This window comes from Coregonus clupeaformis, unplaced genomic scaffold (genome assembly GCF_020615455.1).
Source record: "Coregonus clupeaformis isolate EN_2021a unplaced genomic scaffold, ASM2061545v1 scaf0961, whole genome shotgun sequence".
In the NCBI taxonomy this organism is placed as follows: domain Eukaryota; kingdom Metazoa; phylum Chordata; class Actinopteri; order Salmoniformes; family Salmonidae; genus Coregonus; species Coregonus clupeaformis.
Window position 1 is genome coordinate 151,114 of NW_025534415.1, and position 19,198 is coordinate 170,311.

The 19,198-nt window shown below is 42.3% G+C and overlaps 1 protein-coding gene across 1 annotated transcript in view; it reads right to left on the reverse strand.

Moving 5' to 3' along the window:
* The window catches only part of grin2ca (glutamate receptor, ionotropic, N-methyl D-aspartate 2Ca), a 39,749-nt gene that overhangs the window by 8,276 nt on the left and 12,275 nt on the right, over window positions 1-19,198 (reverse strand). The window contains exons 4-8 of the mRNA XM_045217191.1: window positions 16,771-16,982; window positions 4,870-5,038; window positions 1,195-1,348; window positions 620-745; window positions 182-411 (exon numbers count right to left, since the gene is read on the reverse strand). Of these exons, the coding sequence (XP_045073126.1) occupies window positions 182-411; window positions 620-745; window positions 1,195-1,348; window positions 4,870-5,038; window positions 16,771-16,982 (891 nt within the window). The remainder of the gene's footprint in view (window positions 1-181; window positions 412-619; window positions 746-1,194; window positions 1,349-4,869; window positions 5,039-16,770; window positions 16,983-19,198) is intronic.

The following is a 19,198-nucleotide window of genomic DNA, read 5'->3' on the forward strand; positions in this document are numbered from 1 at the left end:
GCCCGTGGTTATTTGTATTCTCTCAAACTGTTCGCAGCCAGGCACTGTTTGCTCATCAAAAATAGGCCACTCTATATTTTGTCTAAGCCTAACATCAAACACTACAGTATGTCCATAATTCTCTCCCCCTTTCAAAGACTGAACACAGACAGAATCACCAATGACTGATGAATCCTCCTACCTTTTTGTCACTCAGTCCAGAGACTGTGTCAGTGTATTGCTCCTGGATCATGAAGGCTGCCAGGTTGGCAGTGTAGGAGGCCAGGAAGATGACAGCGAAGAAGGCCCATACCAGGACCATGACCTTGCTGGTGGTGCCCTTGGGGTTCTCAATTGGGACAGAGTTGTTGAAGACGATGCCCCACAGCAGCCACACTGACTTCCCAATAGTGAAGGTGGGGCCTCCGGGATCTGGAGAAGACAGGATGGTGGTTGTGGTAAAGACAGAAGGGATTCAGAGAGGGCGTATCTAACATGCGTTTGCATTCCATTTCAATGTATTTTAATATTTTCTGTGATATGATATAGAGATCTTTCAACCTACTTTTCCGTGACTTTCTACCTTTGCTGATACGGAAGGGTAGAGGTAGAGGGAAAGGTGGTCGGAGCTGACACTCACCCTTGGCGCTCACCAGACTGCGGTTGTACCCCACAGGGCTGCAGTACTCAAAGATAAACACTGTGACTGCTACCACCGTTAGGCACATCACAAACATCATCACCCACACCGCCGGACTGTAGGGCTCTACAGAGGAGGGGGGAGAGAGGAATCAGAACACCTATAGAAGAATCAGAACATCTTTCTAGCAATCATTGAAACCATTTGCTCTGACAGCTGCTTGCTAGATAATGGCAAGGACAACGTGGTATTGTATTACCATAGTAACACACTGTCAGCAGCTTCTGAAAGGGATGTTCTTTATAAAGTATTAAAGTAAGTAACGTAGCCTTGAACGATTCTTGGCATGTGCGAACCGGAACCACTCATAGGAGCAGGAGCCTATCTCCTGTTTCTGTAGCGTGAGGCAACTTGTTGTACGATAAATTCAGTTGTGAGTTCTAAACTCTGTCCAGAGAGAGTACCATTTGCCATTTCTGTTTTCAGGTGGTAATATAAGCTTTTTTAAGCCAAGTGGTGTAATCTCTGTGGAGAAAAGTTTTGTTTGTTTAGATGAGCAGGTTTAACATGCTCACCAAGAAAGGCAGAGGGTGAGACGGTCCCGTTGCTCCTGGCGACCATCACACTGATCCCCGTCTCCACGAACGGCACGGAGAAGTCGATAATTTCTGAGCGCTCTTCGTTTATGGTCAGCGAGCCAATGGCCATATCCGCCCGCTTGTATACCACCTAGGGAGAAGGGAAGACATAGAATGTCTACAGTCTATATGTTCCATGATGTGTAATAAATCGAACACTGGGATTAGGGATGCTCGTTGACCCGTTTGATTCATTTTATCTAGCAACATTGATATACAAGGTTTAAATCCCTGTAGGTGACATCCAGTGTGTACAGTATTATCCCTGATATACTACACAACCCATCCAGACAGACAGATGCAGATAACAGCCCATGGCATCTACCCACCCATTCATCTCTGCAATGTCATCCATCATGCGATATCTATCCTAATCCCTAATCCATTACTAGATATTGCTGCATATACCATAGACCTAATACCTGTTACATAAGCCCCTGGCTCCAGCTGACAAAGCATTACCAGCAGGAAGTGGGCATTGTGAACACTGGCATACCAAACACCCCCGCAAGGCGAGCTCTGGGGGCCCCACGAGCAAAATGTCATCATTTTGACAGTAACCCTCCAAAAAGTAATTCATAAACCTTTTTAATTTCTATATGTACTAGGAAGCTAAGTGTTTGTTTCTTGACCTTCAGGAATGTGACTGAAATAGTTTTAAAAAAGATAAAGAAAAAAATATTAAAAATATAAGGGGATATCAGTGAACAAATGCGGTGGTTATGGCTACGACGGCCATGACCACAAGGTCTATGCGGCTGCATGCCTATTGAATCGATGATAGGCTTTCTGTGGTGCCAGGGTTTAGCTTTGCTTTAGCTAATGGTTAAATGTTTATTGGTAGGCCTATTTGGTCGTCATTTTGTCATGTTAAGATTAACATTTCACGAAACTAAACATGGAGTCGCAATGCTGCCATTTTTAGACTGCTGGCTCGTGGCAATAATGTAATTACAGTAGGAAATTCAACCATTGCAGATTGTAAAATAAATGATCTTCAGCATACTAATCAGCTACCAATAGATTTTTTAATAATATACAACTGTCCTGTATAGGCTATCTTAACCTGCATGACATGAGTCGTCCTCACACTCTCTCCCAGATTGGATAGAAAGTTGTGCGTAAAACCTAATAATGCTGTCACGACTTCGGCTGAGGCTGCCTCCCCTCCTTGTTCGGGCAGGCTTCAGCGTTCGTCGTCACCGGCTTACTAACCACTGCCGCCCCAATCATCATCACATTAGTCTTGTCTTGTCAATCACACACACCTGGTCCTAATCTCCTCATCAGTCTGTGTATAAGTGTTCCCTCTACCCCCTTGTCCTTGTGGGTGATTGTTATTTGTGAGAGTAGTGTAGCTCGGTGGAGCTACTCGTAACATTGTGTTGCCAGGGTAGATTTCCCCCTGTGCCTATGTATTATTGGATATCTGTTACAGTGTATTGCCAGGGATGATAGTTTCCCCTGTGCCTGTTTCGTTGATCGCTATTTGAGCGCATTTGTGTGTCTACGAAGGAATAAACTCTGTATTCGGTGATTACACTCCTGCGCCTGACTCCTTTGCATCACACTCATCACAAATGCAAAATAATACAATCAGTCCACCCTCAAAACACTAGCTTACTAGGGATTGTTTCATTATGCAATGTACTATCTAAATGACACATCAAATAGCCTAACAATGACAAAAAAAGTAGTCGGCTTGAGGATACATTTAGCCACTCTTTATTGTTGAACTCAGCGGGTCTGGCTGTCTGACTGTCTGGCTGTCTGGCTGTCTGGCTAATAGGTCTGGGTCTGGCTGTCTGGCTGTCTGGCTAATAGGTCTGGGTCTGGCTGTCTGGCTAATAGGTCTAGGTCTGGCTAATAGGTCTGGGTCTGGCTGTCTGGCTAATAGGTCTGGGTCTGGCTGTCTGGCTAATAGGTCTGGGTCTGGCTGTCTGGCTAATAGGTCTGGGTCTGGCTGTCTGGCTAATAGCCTACACAAATGGGCTGCAATATTCAAGGTGAATCCAACTTGAAAGACTCCTCTGGTGTCCTGAAGTCCTCCTTTTTTGTGTGCAAATGTTTTCACCACAGCCTGTACTGTAGATCCAGGTCGCGGGCCCGACTGTTTTTCTATACTGAGTATTGCCAACCCAGACAGTCTTTCCTGAGACATTGTGCATTATATGTCCATTGTGCTGCACACAATTTAAACTTAGCCTTGAATGATGCAGGCGAAGATATACCAGAGATAAGGGACTGTTTATATTGCAACCACACAACTCAAACGCCGGTTCACCAGTATGAAAGAAATCGCAAACAGCTTTATTTGTTCAAGCCCTCAAGAACTGTTGTCTGCTAAAGATGATAATCTGTTTGCATCTGCCAATTTATTGGCTCTCCAGTATCCAGACGACCTGTCCCCAGAGCTTCATATAGAGTTAATCTCTTTCCGTAAAATCTTGAGGCTGGCAATTAAGGAGAATGAGAGGCTCAATTAAAGATGTTACAAAAGTGGCACAACTCCCTTCTGCCCGGTTTCCCTGATGTTGCTATGGCAATCAAGCTGTTTTTACCATCCCTGTAACTGTCACTTCTGCAGAGAGATTGTTTTCTAAATTAAAACTCATAAAGAACTACCTAATAAGCAGTATGATTTCTGCTCTTAATAACCTCTACTGATGTTTTCCCCTACACAACTCTAATGTTTAACATGCTGATGGACTCGCCAGTGTATTTACAGTCCAGGCATTCTGCCTGGCGTCGTGTCAGCCATTACCGGTGCTACTGTGGCCAATGCCCAATAGAGCACAATAGCTTCCCTGAAAATTATAACTAATGTTGTAACCTCAAACCTCAAGAATGGATTAGTTTGATGGTGGAGATTATTTACAAGGGCATTTACTTTGTTTTTAAACTCACTCTAATAGGGTTGCAAAAATCTGCGAACTTCCAGCTCGTTTCCCTTTATTTGGATTTGGACCATGATACCTATTTGTTTTTATTAAGGGCAATTAATTCATCGTTATTCATGGTTTTTCTTTTTAATGTTTATCTGAACTCAGTGCTAACATAAACCTAAATCACCAATGTCAAGAACTGAAACACAACCACTTTCGAATGGTGTCTCTGCATCGCTCAGAGGAGGCAGAAAATCCTCTGTCATTAGTTATATGAAATGGGGCCAAATTTATCATATTTATTTTACAGTTATAAGAAAGGTGAAATCTTATAGTAAGTCATTTATAATTTGATTGTTACTATATTTAGAAAGCATTTCAATCATTTCAAGCCCTATTCCCCCACTTATGCTGAATAGGGAAAAAAAACATATATGGTTTTTAATATTTTAATAATATTTGTACTATATACTTGAGCTTGTCCTCAAAAGTGATTACACCTCAGCAATTTAAAACTAATTTTTACCAGAAAGGTGAGTTCCAGACCTTTCTAGAACTATGCAGCATTACTAGTTATTGTTTATGGCAATCTCATGACAAATAATTACTTTGGGGTATGTCTATATAAACGGAAATAAAAGTTTTGCATTATCATTAAATTTTATTGGCTAAATTTTTAGCAGGTGGCTAATTATAATGCTTGTTAGAACAACCATAATCTCCTTACCTCTCCGATCATGCCGTTCCAACTGCCTCTGACCAGCTTGCCGTGCTTCCCATTGGTGACCAGGTAGAGGTCATATGAGAACTTGGTGGTGCGGGACAGCTTCTTCAGGATGTCTATGCAGAAACCCTTACAGCACAGTTTGGTGTAGGGCTCAGTATGGCCTACAATACTGGGGAGACAGAGGACAAAATAATACACTAGAAAAGTAAAGATTTCCAAAGTCTTCAACAGTAGCAATTGTACCACTTCTACTGTGACCTGGGTTAACACTAGAAGAGCTAACCCAGCAAACCAAAATTGGTTCTGTGAAAGTTATCAGAACATTCATTAGGTCGCGGCAAATGTTCTCATAAGACAAAAACTGTCCAGTCGTGCTGATGATTATAGAATGTTTGTATAAAACATTCGCCTGATGTTGCAAGAACGTTCTTAGAACACATTTAGTCTGTTCTTTAAAGGTTCCCAGAATGTTTTTTAGGTTGTGGGAACAATCTGGTGAGAACATTGTGGGGACATAACAAAAGATATGTTCCCAAAACACAAAAACTGTCCAGTTTTGCAGACGATTCTACAATGTTTCTTTTAGGCTGCAAAAAACATTCACCTACTGTTGCAAAAACGTTGCTAGAACCCATTCTGTCTGTTCTTTAAAGGTTCCCAGAATGTTTCATTTGGTTGTGGGAACTGTCTGGTGGGAACATTGTGGGGACATCTGAAAATATATGTTCCCAAAACACCAAAACGGTCCAGTTGTGCGGATAATTCTACAATGTTTCTTTTAGGATAAAAAAAATACAAAGTATGCTCAGTTGTGATAACATTCATACAATGGTTAAGTTAGGTTGCATAGCACATTCCTATAATGTTGTAAGAATGTTGACAGAACACCTGGTCTAAGTTCTTTAAAGGTTCCCAGAACATTTAATTAAGTTATGGGAGTTGTCTGGGATGTTGCAAGAATATTCTTGTGATATTCACATAGGTTGCACAAATCATTCCCACAATATTGCACAATGTTCCACAATTTCCAAATAAGTTAGTTTTATGACGTTCATAGTATATTTATTTTAGGTTTAACATAATATTCCGTTGAGGTTCACACAATATACATTGATGCCACACATATTATCTGTCCTGCCTAGTCACTTTTACACCTACCTACATGTACATATTACCTCAACTACCTGCATATTGACTTGGTTTCAGTACTCCTTGTATATAGCCTTATTATTGTTATTTTATTGTGTTACTATATCCTTTTTTTAAATGTTGCTAATTCTTACTTTTTAACTGCATTGTTGGGAAAGGGCTCGTAAGTAAGCATTTCACTAAGTAAGCATTTCACAGTAAAGTCTACACTGTTGTATTCGATGGAAATACAATTTTGATTTGATCATAGGACATTTGAACAGCATTTAATCATACAAACACAACCATATTTTTTACACTTCATATGTTGACAATCTGCACATGTGGGTTCTGAACCTGCAATGTTTGGTTCTCAAGCCATGTCTTTATCCTCTGCAACACCAGGGAAGCTCTCTTACATGTTCTTTTTTTTCATTATATAGCCATGGCAGTATGGTCAATCAGGAATTTCATACTTTTTTAGTCTTCTTAGACATAACTAAGCCAGGGAAATACTGGTAACTGGTTCAGTCTAATATTGTCAATCAGGACACAGAACACAATTTCTGAGTTATTAAAATGTTCCCATCCTCTTCATAGTACTTGTAAAATATGGTTGTATTTGTATGATTAAATGCTGTTCAAATGTCCAACTAATTCAATTAAAATGCCATGTGTGTCTGTATTACCTTGTAGTGGGCCTACAATACAGTCCTCAAATGTGAATTGGCATTAAATCTATGTATATTGCGTGAACATCAATGGAATGTTAAACCCCCCCAAAATATGCTATTAACATCATAAACACCGTGGGAACATTGTGGGAATGTTCTGTACAACCTTCGTGAATCAATCAATACAATTTTATTTATAAAGCCCTTTTTACATCAGCAGATGTCACAAAGTGCTATACAGAAACCCAGCCTAAAACCCCAAACAGCAAGCAATGCAGATGTAGAAGCACGGTGGCTAGGAAAAACTCCCTAGAAAGGCAGAAACCTAGGAAGAAACCTAGAGAGGAACCAGGCTCTGAGAGGTGGCCAGTCCCCTTCTGGCTGTGCCGGGTGGAGATTATAACAGTACATGGCCATTAAGGCCAGATTTTTCTCCAAGATGTTCAAACGTTCATAGATGACCAGCAGGGTCAAATAATAATCACAGTGGTTGTAGAGGTTGCAACAGGTCAGTACATCAGGAGTAAATGTCACTTGGCTTTTCATAGCCGAGCATTTAGAGGTTGAAATAGCAGGTGCGGTAGAGAGAGTTGAAAACAGCAGGTCTGGGACAAGGTAGCACATCTGGTGAACAGGTCAGGGTTCCATAGCCACAGGCAGAAGAGTGGAAACAGGAGCAGTAGCACGACCAGGTGGACTGGGGACAGCAAGGAGTCATCAGGCCAGGTAGTCCTGAGGCATGGTCCTAGGGCTCAGGTCCTCCGGGATGGGAGGGAGAGAGGGAGAGAATATATCACAATAATATTCTTGGAACATTAAGGGAATGTCCTGTGAAACCTAACTTAAACATTGTAAGAATGTCATCACAACTGAACATATTTTGTGTTTCGGGAACCTACTTCTTGTAATGTATCCACACTGTTCCTACAACCTAATTAAATGTTCTGGAACCCTTTAAATAACTCAGAAAGGCTGTTCTGTCGACATCCTTGCAACATCAAAGGAATGTTTTGTGCACCCTGATACAAACATTATCTGAATGTCAGCACAACTGGACAGTTTTAGTGTTTTGGTAACCTACAGTGGGGAAAAAAAGTATTTAGTCAGCCACCAATTGTGCAAGTTCTCCCACTTAAAAAGATGAGAGAGGCCTGTAATTTTCATCATAGGTACACGTCAACTATGACAGACAAATTGAGAATGTCTTTTCCAGAAAATCACATTGTAGGATTTTTTATGAATTTATTTGCAAATTATGGTGGAAAATAAGTATTTGGTCACCTACAAACAAGCAAGATTTCTGGCTCTCACAGACCTGTAACTTCTTCTTTAAGAGGCTCCTCTGTCCTCCACTCGTTACCTGTATTAATGGCACCTGTTTGAACTTGTTATCAGTATAAAAGACACCTGTCCACAACCTCAAACAGTCACACTCCAAACTCCACTATGGCCAAGACCAAAGAGCTGTCAAAGGACACCAGAAACAAAATTGTAGACCTGCACCAGGCTGGGAAGACTGAATATGCAATAGGTAAGCAGCTTGGTTTGAAGAAATCAACTGTGGGAGCAATTATTAGGAAATGGAAGACATACAAGACCACTGATAATCTCCCTCGATCTGGGGCTCCACGCAAGATCTCACCCCATGGGATCAAAATGATCACAAGAACGGTGAGCAAAAATCCCAGAACCACACAGGTGGACCTAGTGAATGACCTGCAGAGAGCTGGGACCAAAGTAACAAAGCCTACCATCAGTAACACACTACGCCGCCAGGGACTCAAATCCTGCAGTGCCAGACGTGTCTCCCTGCTTAAGCCAGTACATGTCCAGGCCCGTCTGAAGTTTGCTAGAGTGCATTTGGATGATCCAGAAGAGGATTGGGAGAATGTCATATGGTCAGATGAAACCAAAATAGAACTTTTTGGTAAAAACTCAACTCGTCGTGTTTGGAGGACAAAGAATGCTGAGTTGCATCCAAAGAACACCATACCTACTGTGAAGCACGGGGGTGGAAACATCATGCTTTGGGGCTGTATTTCTGCAAAGGGACCAGGACGACTGATCCGTGTAAAGGAAAGAATGAATGGGGCCATGTATCGTGAGATTTTGAGTGAAAACCTCCTTCCATCAGCAAGGGCATTGAAGATGAAACGTGGCTGGGTCTTTCAGCATGACAATGATCCCAAACACACCGCCCGGGCAACGAAGGAGTGGCTTCGTAAGAAGCATTTCAAGGTCCTGGAGTGGCCTAGCCAGTCTCCAGATCTCAACCCCATAGAAAATCTTTGGAGGGAGTTGAAAGTCTGTGTTGCCCAGCGACAGCCCCAAAACATTACTGCTCTAGAGGAGATCTGCATGGAGGAATGGGGCCAAAATACCAGCAACAGTGTGTGAAAACCTTGTGAAGACTTACAGAAAACATTTGACCTGTGTCATTGCCAAGAAAGGGTTATACAAAGTATTGAGAAATGTTTGTTATTGACCAAATACTTATTTTCCACCATAATTTGCAAATAAATTCATAAAAAATCCTACAATGTGATTTTCTGGATTTTTTTCCCTCATTTTGTCTGTCATAATTGACGTGTACCTATGATGAAAATTACAGGCCTCTCTCATCTTTTTAAGTGGGAGAACTTGCACAATTGGTGGCTGACTAAATACTTTTTTTCCCCACTGTATCTCTTGTCATATCCCCACAATGTTACCATCAGACTGTTCCCACAACCTAATGAAACATTCTGGGAACCTTTAAAGAACAGACTAAACGTGTTCTGGGAAAGTTCTTGCAACATCAGGCGAATATTCTATACAAATTTATAATCATCAGCACGACTGGACAGTTTTTGTGTTATGAGAACATTTGCCGCAACCTAACAAATATTCTGGGAACTTTTTTTTGTTTGCTGGGAAAACATTACTGGTACATTGTGTTATTACATTACCTGGAAACCTAATGAGACATTTTGGGGAATGTCCTGTGGTGGTTGTTACATATGTTGTGCACAACATTTTAATGAATGTTAGGAGAACATTCCAAGGATATTTCATTTAAAACATAAAAAAATAAAAATATATATCGAAAACATTCATTAAATGTTTTTGGAATGTTATCATCCTAATGTTAGATTAAACCCTAACTAGAACTTAAAGGGAATCTTCGCTAATGTTCTGGAAATATTCCTGGTTTGCTGGGAAGTGAGTCATTGTGACTCAATATGAATTTCAAATTGAAATATCTATGCCATTTTTTAAGTCATCCCCCACTCCGTACTTGACTTTTAAGAGTCACATGCAGGTAAAAAGTTTTGAGCGTTTGAAGAGATGAGCTCTATTTCAAAATATCACTTTTTCCAAGAATAACCACTGTTCCAAGAGCTCCACACTTGAGCATGAGGCAACATATATCCTACAGTAACATAAACTAATGAAAATTATATTTTTTGTTCATTGATATAATACTTTTTTCATTATCCAAGGCCTTCATTTACACAACCAAAATATACTTTTTCCGATAGCATATATGACATTTATTTATTGGACTGTTAGAATGTTGGAGTCAAAATTACTAGTTTTGGCTTGAAGGGGGGTCCCTCAAGGCCAGGGTTTTCTCGTGTTAAGGCCAATACAAAGTCAGTCCAATTCTTTCCAAGATCTGAAAGGAACAGCTATGATTGAATCAAGAATGCCGACAACAAAAATATTGTTGTGAAATGTAATTACTCTGCTCACGACTATTGGTTTTCTGTATATGAATATTGGTTTGTTTGTTACAATTGCAGCTTGTTATTGATTGAGACAGACAGGTGTGAGTTGATTAATATAAAGGAGGCCATTTGTCGCTCATCGAGGGTTATTAATCGGTGGGGAAATGTTATTGGCTGAGCGTTTTTTGGGATATTCACAAGTCTTCACCTGATTCATGTTCTTATTGAATAACGGCTACAGAGCTCCTGTAGATGGATTGGATGTGAATGGAAGAGATGAGTAACCAATGGCATGTCATAATGATTCGATAATGCATGGGAATGAATTAGGAACTCAGCTAATGTGGCCATTTTCAATCAAGATAGTTGATGCACCAATTCCACCCATCAGGTTACAAACAGTAATAACATTGTTGTAAACACATCTATTCTCGTTTCATAAAAGCCCATTGTTAACTTCATGCTCCTGGATCAACAGAGCAAGAGGCTTAAGCTTAAATGGCAAAAATCTCATTAGCATGATTTCCTTAAGGAAATGTAGGAGGAAGAAACATACCAGAAGAAGGTGGAGGAGGGAGAGTGATAGAGAGAAACAGAATGGTATAAAAAGGCCCCCTTGACGTGTGCCCAGGAGCTGACGTCAGGAGTGGGGTTGCAGGGAGAACTGGAGGGACTGGGCGGCTCCACAGGCCTGCGCATTATGTCATGGCTGCGACAGATGGATGGACAGCCGGGGCTGACCAAAACAAATCCGACACAAATTAATCACAAACAAACAAAGGCAGGAGTGAAACACAATGCTGGATTATTTGCTGCCTGGCTAATGGCGGACTCGTCCATGGCAGATAAGCAGCCTACATACTCAATCCTGTAGACCTTGCCCCATTACCAATGTATTTGGGGCTTAAAGCAATACTTCATCTTCAGGCATTGCTCTGTCTCTTTATCTCTATCTCTCCCTTTCCCTCCCGTTCCCTCCCCTGGGCGAAACGATTTGACCTAAACCTTAATGCAACACACACATCCTTATGCTAAACCGTGGTAATGAAGTGTACACCAGCATGGGGCCCACTACATGTGGAGCGACTGGAATGACCCTGACAAAGTAGCTCTACCTGTATACACAACCGCTGTAATGATCTACAAAGAGAGAGAGAGAGAATCCAGGGGAACTAAATGGACAGCACTGGCTGTGCATATCAAGTGGAGGAAGCTGTCGCGGGTATAATCCATTCCTCTAAATTATCAGCAGGATTACCAAGAACGTGATTTGGAAAATGTCCTCCAGTTTCACACTAACGGGACATTGGGAGCGTCGTTGGAATATGTGGGTGGAAAACATAGCGACGTCATTAACAGTGTTGAGTGTGTGTTAATCAATCACTTCATCAACAGAATGTTGGAGACTTCGGGCCATGTTTGACCTTGTCAACAGGGTTGAAATTACACCATGTCTCTTGTGGGTGCACAATGTTGAAATATTTGACTTTTTTCAAGGGACCACATTGATATTGCAGCAGTTGGAAGATGTTAGAAACCTCCAGTATAGAGTGAAGGAGAAAACAGACAGTCAGAAAGAGGAGGGGCTCATTCCATAGCTCACTGACAGTGGCGCATAGGGAGGGCACGACGAGGCCAGGCAGTGGCAGTGTGGGGGACCAAGTGAACCATGACGAGGCCAGGCAGTGGCAGTGTGGGGGACCAAGTGAACCATGACGAGGCCAGGCAGTGGCAGTGTGGGGGACCAAGTGAACCATGACGAGGCCAGGCAGTGGCAGTGTGGGGGACCAAGTGAACCATGACGAGGCCAGGCAGTGGCAGTGTGGGGGACCAAGTGAACCATGACGAGGCCAGGCAGTGGCAGTGTGGGGGACCAAGTGAACCATGACGAGGCCAGGCAGTGGCAGTGTGGGGGACCAAGTGAACCATGACGAGGCCAGGCAGTGGCAGTGTAGGGGACCAAGTGAACCATGACGAGGCCAGGCAGTGGCAGTTTGGGGGACCAAGTGAACCATGACGAGGCCAGGCAGTGGCAGTGTGGGGGACCAAGTGAACCATGACAAGGCCAGGCAGTGGCAGTGTGGGGGACCAAGTGAACCATGACGAGGCCAGGCAGTGGCAGTGTGGGGGACCAAGTGAACCATGACGAGATGCAGAGAGCACTAATGACACATCACCCTTAACCTCCCTCAGATCTTTAGTCTAATGGAGTGTGCCCTCAGCCCTCAGACACAGGGAAGAGGAGGAGGGCGAGAGGCAATGAGACGCACAGACATCCGATGGAGGCGCAGAGCTGCAGCCGCAACAAAAGGAAACAAATGAAGTGTTTGGAGGAAACGAGCGGGTGGTGTGAGACATCGCAGAGTAAACAGACAGGTCCCAAAGTCCCCTGTCTCACCAGCTGCCAGGGTTCACCGCTGGGAGGTTAAGTGGGCTGCTGATTGCATCCAAACAGGTTTGGGAATATAAGAGAATATGTGTGTGCCTGTGTGTGTGTGTGTGTGTGTGTGTGTGTGTGTGTGTGTGTGTGTGTGTGTGTGTGTGTGTGTGTGTTTGTGGTGTGTGTGTGTGTGTGCATGTGTGTTTACGTGTTTGTGTGTTTGATACAAATGTCTGTGTGTTGTTGTTGCCACTAAAACAATTCTTTGTGTAAATGAATATCTGCTTGTTGTCTGAAGGAATTCCAAAGGCACAGTTGTTTTGGGTCCCTATATCCAGCAGCAAGCCCTTGAAACGTTCACCTTTGAAACAAAGTTAATTGGACCACGGTGCTGTGCATTGTTCCTGCCAATGTGTGTGTGTGTGTGTGTGTGTGGGGGGGGGGCTCAGCTTTAATCAAATCAACGTATTATCATCTCACTCTCATCAGGCAAAATTGTTATATGATGACATCATCGTCTAACGTCAACGCTACAGCTCACCTAGGGATCACCAGCAATGGCAAGAGGATAATGCGCTGACATGTGTGGTCAATGTATGGGTCTGTACCAAGCTAGTGAAGTGAAAAACGTTACAGAAGAATAGGACCTGTCTCTCTGGACAACCTGACACATAAGGAGGAGTTATATCAGTCTGACCACAGTGGAGCAGTGCGAACAGAGTGACTGTTTGTTTAGTCTCTCCAAGGAGGAATAAGCGTGTCTCCACGCGAAGCCGCACAGATGGTCCGCTCTCACTTCTCTTGTCTGTTGAGGGAACAGAGGGCCCAGAAATACTCCCGCCTGACGGATGGCTTGTAGCGCTGGCGCCCAGCTCGCAAGAGTCGTGTAGGTGTGAGTTATGGGCGTTATGGGCCTCAGTGGGAGTCTTGGGGCATGGAAGAGGTTTCTGAGAGAGGCCACCGATGGCCCTTAATAAATGAGTCTGCCAGGTCCTCTAGCTCTCTGTCCTGCCGGCCAGGAAATATGACTGGCGGCCAGGATTAAAAAACACCACAGCATAGGGGTCCATTATCAGCATCAGCCCCCAGGGCTGGTCTTTAGTGGCATGGCTGTTGGTGTTTTACCATTATCAATCACTGGGGGCTGAACCCACTAACTGCATCATTTAGTTAGTTACTTGGTTTATCCAATTTCTCCAATATGAACTCAAGGAAAATGTTTCCTTGTTCAACATGGCAAACTGCTATATAAATCAAGACAAAACACACTAGAACTATGCAGATTATAATAATGGGGTGTTTTGGTCAGTGCAAGCTAAAAAAAGACCCGGTCTGCTTCCCATGCAGATTTTCACTGAATTGAGCTCATCCCCTCTTCTCATTAACACCATTGTCAGTAATGGATAATGTTTCCTTTCCCCATATCCATTCACTAATGAACATCACTATCAGTCTCTAGGTGACCAGGATTGATGAGGAGGCCTAATCGGCCCATCTAATTGATATCCCAGCAAGCAGCACATATATTTCCCTTATTGGGTCACACTGTGATTACTGTGATGTCGCACTCTGGCTGTCTGTTTTAATGAGGATCTCACCCCATTTAGTGATAAGGACTCACGGCTGGGCTAATGGTAGGGGAAGAGACTGTTCATCCTCTTCACACCTAATGGCACTCTCCAAGTTACAGTCCAAATTAATCAACCACAGCATGTTCTACATGTGGGACCGTATGTGGGATTGTAACACCAATGGGTTAGTATGGTGTCATTAATATGGTGTCTGTGGTAGGTGTTAGCTCAGTTTACATTCAACAAGCAGTGGTGACCCGTCATTCAGGGAAGGTGGGCCCACCTGTTTTAAGGCCCACCTGTTTAGCTAAAAAAAATTTTTTTTTGCCATTAATATGTGTCACATATCAGTTTGCAAACAATGTAAACATTTAATTATTGAGTTAATAAAACGGCATACAAATGTGGTCTCTTTTTTGCATTCTTTAGTAAGGCAGCTCCAAAATGCAGGTGTTTCAGCCTAGCTCAGTGCTTTCTGTGGTAGTGGGGCAGCCAGCAGAAAATATGGAGCGTAGGGGTTGATAATGTTCTCTAGTTGCGCCGTGATTGGCTCAGTGTTCTGTCACTCATGGGGACACTAAGTCACCGCAAAATCTACGGGAAGAGCTTGAAAATTCAAGCCCCTTGGGTGCTGCCATAGAGTTACATTAGTGTGCCCATCCAAGAAGGCTCAAGGTCATTGGCCACAGATAAAATGAAGTCAAATCACATTATATCTACTGTAGCTTTGATTGGACTGATCATGTCAACATCATACTTTCAAAATCTTAGTTAGCAAGCTAGACAAGCAGTCATCATCATGAATCACGTCGACAATCTACTGGCAAATCCTTTTCAATCCTTGTCATATGAAGAGAAATTATAGATAAAACTTATTGGTGCTCATCGTATTGGTGCTCATTGGACATAAACATTACACAACAAGTTGGAAATCGCAAATTCAACAATGAGTGGTTTGGAAGAAATCAGTGGCTAACTGCAAGCATTGTAAAGCAATCACTAGCCTGCTATTCAGTGGAGTAGGTGTGTGGTCCAAGTCTGAGTTTAAGGGTCTCTTTTCCAAGCTTAAAAGGTTAAACATTCATATGCCATGGCCAGAAAAGGTTGAATATATTGCCCATGCTGTCAAACCAGCATGACTTCTGCCGTGTTCAAAACAACTGGAAACTCGGAACAGGGAAATCTCAGACTTCAGTGATTTCAAGACAACTGGGAACTGTGAAGAAAACAAGCTCAGACTGGGAAAATACATTTTGAACGGTCATCCAACTCGGCATTCCAAGTCGGGAACTCAGGCCTCTTTCTAGAGCTCCGACCTGAAGATCACTGACGTCATGATTCAGTCCCAGTTGTCTTGAAAGCACCATAAATCCAGAGAATGTCAGACTTTGATGACAAAGTTTGATGACACAATTTTCCCACAAGGACTGCCACTCCACCTTCCTGTTCAAGTAAGCACAGCACAACAAGGTGAGTCCAAAAATGTATTGTATGCTGCTGCATAAATTATGTAATATGCCAGGGAGATATGTATACTGTGGCTAAGAAAGTAATACCAAGTGTATGTTGAGTAGTAAGCTGTTAGTAGCCCATGAGCCTCACCCTAATAATTTGGTCCCTTTCATAACTTAGCCTACTGTTCTGACTTGGTGGTGCATATGTAGCCTATAGCCTGTTTTAGAGAAATGTAATCATCAAATATTGTAAGAACTTCATTGTCTGCTTACATGCTCCCTTTGCTTATCCTATGGTTCTGACTTGGTGTACAGGGAGAATATTGTAAGAACGGCCCATGTTCTGAATTCTGCCACTGTACATTTCAAAAGTGCTGAACAAATAGTTATATTGACTATGTCCATCCTAGCTCGCTCATTAATGTCTTAATCGAAATTACGGATTGCCTCTTATCTGCTCGTCGTCCTCTTATGCCATAGTTTGTGCATCTCAAATGTCAGAAGAACCACATTTGTTTAAGCAAGTCAGCCATATCAGCTATGCTTTTTAAAAAGGCAGTAAATGAGGCTGAATGAACTGTTTCGCTGCCAGACAAGGCTCCGCTGATAGCCAGGTGAAGCAGTGGTAAGGATTCACTCCATGGTGCTGAAAAGAAAGCTCTGCTGTTGGGACAGCTTTATGTAGGCCCTAACAGTTTGTGGGCACCGTTTGTCAGTGCAATTAATCTATTGTTTAGTGTTGTGTTGTGTAGTGGCTTTACTGGCATGCATCTAAAATTGTTAGTTTTTTTGCCCCACCAAGATTTACATGCTAAAATCGCCACTGACAATAAGTAATGGTTAGTGAAACAGGATAATGGATGTACATAACCATAGTAGTACACTACAAGTTTATGCTCTGTTTCATTCTTCTAATCAGAAAAAGTGTGTTGTCATTAATGTCAGAGAAGACCAAAAGGTTTCAAGGAATTTTGTACCACTCACGTCTCTGTCTTGTTGGACTGGCGGCGGCAGGGCACAGTGTTGCTGACACAGGTCCCAGTCATGGGGTCGACAGCCTCCACTATGACAAAGGGACGTTCCTCCAGGGTGGCCACAGTCAAGTGTCTGTTATCTGATACAGGCTCCAGATAGGTGCCGTAGCGAGGCCACACCGGGTATCTCATCTGCAGGATCCCCATCTCATAGTTCCCCACCTGGAAGACAAGAGAGAGAAGGGAAAAGAACAGGCATGAGTCATACTTTAGCTTATCGGTATTTAAACCTGCAATACAATCACATCTCAAACTACTCCTCAGAGATTTGTGTCTGATTTCAATGCAGCCGTGTGGGAAATGCCAAGATAGATTAAGTGGAGGAAATGTTATTTCCAGGTCTGCATGTTTTGTTATCAATTTTCCTGTGTATTTTATTCTATTTTATTACAGAGACGACGAAAAAAACGTAATACATTCTCCTGTTGTGAATGCTAAATGATGGATTCTCTCATTTCCACTAGGAAAACATGCAGTCAATCAAATATATATCAGGATGCAGAAAGACAAGATCTTTTCCCATTTGAAATAGACCTCAACAATCCTGAGGCACACACTGAGGAGTTGCACCACCTGTGATGTCTCCTTGTACTAAGTTAGAGAAGTTTGTCTAGTCTCACTCTGAACATCTGTTCTCAAGCTGTGAGGATCAGCGGGTCACAGAGGACCAAACTCTTTAGAGTGAGGACCAAACACAGAGGACCAAACTCACAGAGGACCAAACTCTTCCTCCATTGCCAAACACAGTTCTCCATCTCAGTGGTGATGAAGTAGTTCAGTATGCTGAACAGCACTTCTCTGCTTCATTGCAGTGACTCAGAAAACAAGTGATCACACCCAGTAATTAAACTGTGGCTTTCACAGAGCCCAACGCAGTAACACTTCTATTATTGTTCTCTATGGTTTTATGTGTTGAGGATGAGGTTGTAAACGTTTACATAGTGATGATGATTTAATCGTTCTTAATGGCAAACATATTGTGCCTTTAATCAGTGAAGTTCCATAATTGAGAGTTGTTTAAGGTTAAACAAAGAGACAAACGCTACAAATAAGTATTCTCTCCAGAATGTTTTTGTTTTGATTGCTTTTTATGCCTCCTAATTATTACGGCGCCACATTAAAATGGATTGTGAACTGTGTTGATAATTGTATTCATTGTTACTGTGTTTGCACATAGACCATATTGACCAACTTTTATGTTTCTGTCAATATATTGGCGGATTGTCACAAGCATCAGCAGCAAAAGGCTGCAGGGTAAAACCATTTCATTGCTCACATTAAGAACATTTAACAACATGTTTGTGTTCAATCAGCTACCTCTACAAAGGCAGAAGACTGGTCAATACCCTTTTAGAATGTATGGATTGCACTGCCATCTTTAATTCATGTCAGGGGGTCACTAAAATAATGCTTGGCCAACACTGAGACATCTAAGACGCAATAAAATGAGCACTGAAATGTAAAACTTTACAATAACAATAATAATATTTGACATATCTGAGCAAAATCTAAATCACATATTTTAATATCACGATGATCACAAGCAACTGACCTCACACATGAGAAATTGTCATTTAATTTGCATCACCTCTTATTTGATTTTACAGCAGAGTCAAAGACTGCATAATTCTGCTTACTTTGGAAAATGATTGGCTGTCCTAAACGTTTTATCATAACCCTTTAGGAGAAACAGGAGGTCAACCCGTACCACTGACAAATGCCTTTGCTTCATAAGAATCTCTCCTACTAATACTGGAAGCCATGATGATGTTATCTGATTATTGCAGTCATTATTGTCAGGTAGTCCTGTGTAGCTCAGTTGGTAGAGCATGGCGTTTGCAACGCCAGGGTTGTGGGTTCGTTTCCCACGGGGGACCAGTATGAAAAAATTTAATAATGTATGCACTCACTAACTGTAAGTCGCTCTGGATAAGAGTGTCTACTAAAATGTAAATGTCACAAAGGACAACAAAATAGTTATTCCTGTCTCTCCTGCCAGACTATTAATTAATCCTCTTGTTTTCCTTTCTCCCAGTTTATGGGCTTGTCAATGGATCACAATGGTAAATCTCATCAAAATGCACTGGGATGAAACGCATCTCAGCCCTGTGGCTCATTAGAATCCACCGCCATGCTGCTAGCGAAATGAAGCTCCTCCCCACACTGCCCACGGGGCCACGTTATCACACACAACTCCACACTGAAGCAGCCTGCTAAACACCCAATGCTTGTTATCTAGAAATGACTGTTAGAAGGTAATCTCAACCAGGTCTCTTTGACCTAATAGGTTTTTAGGCAACTTATTTTAGTTATAAACAATATAATATCCTGAAGCTCTGTTTGAAGAAAGTTTCCGATTGTGTTCTATGAGTTGTGAG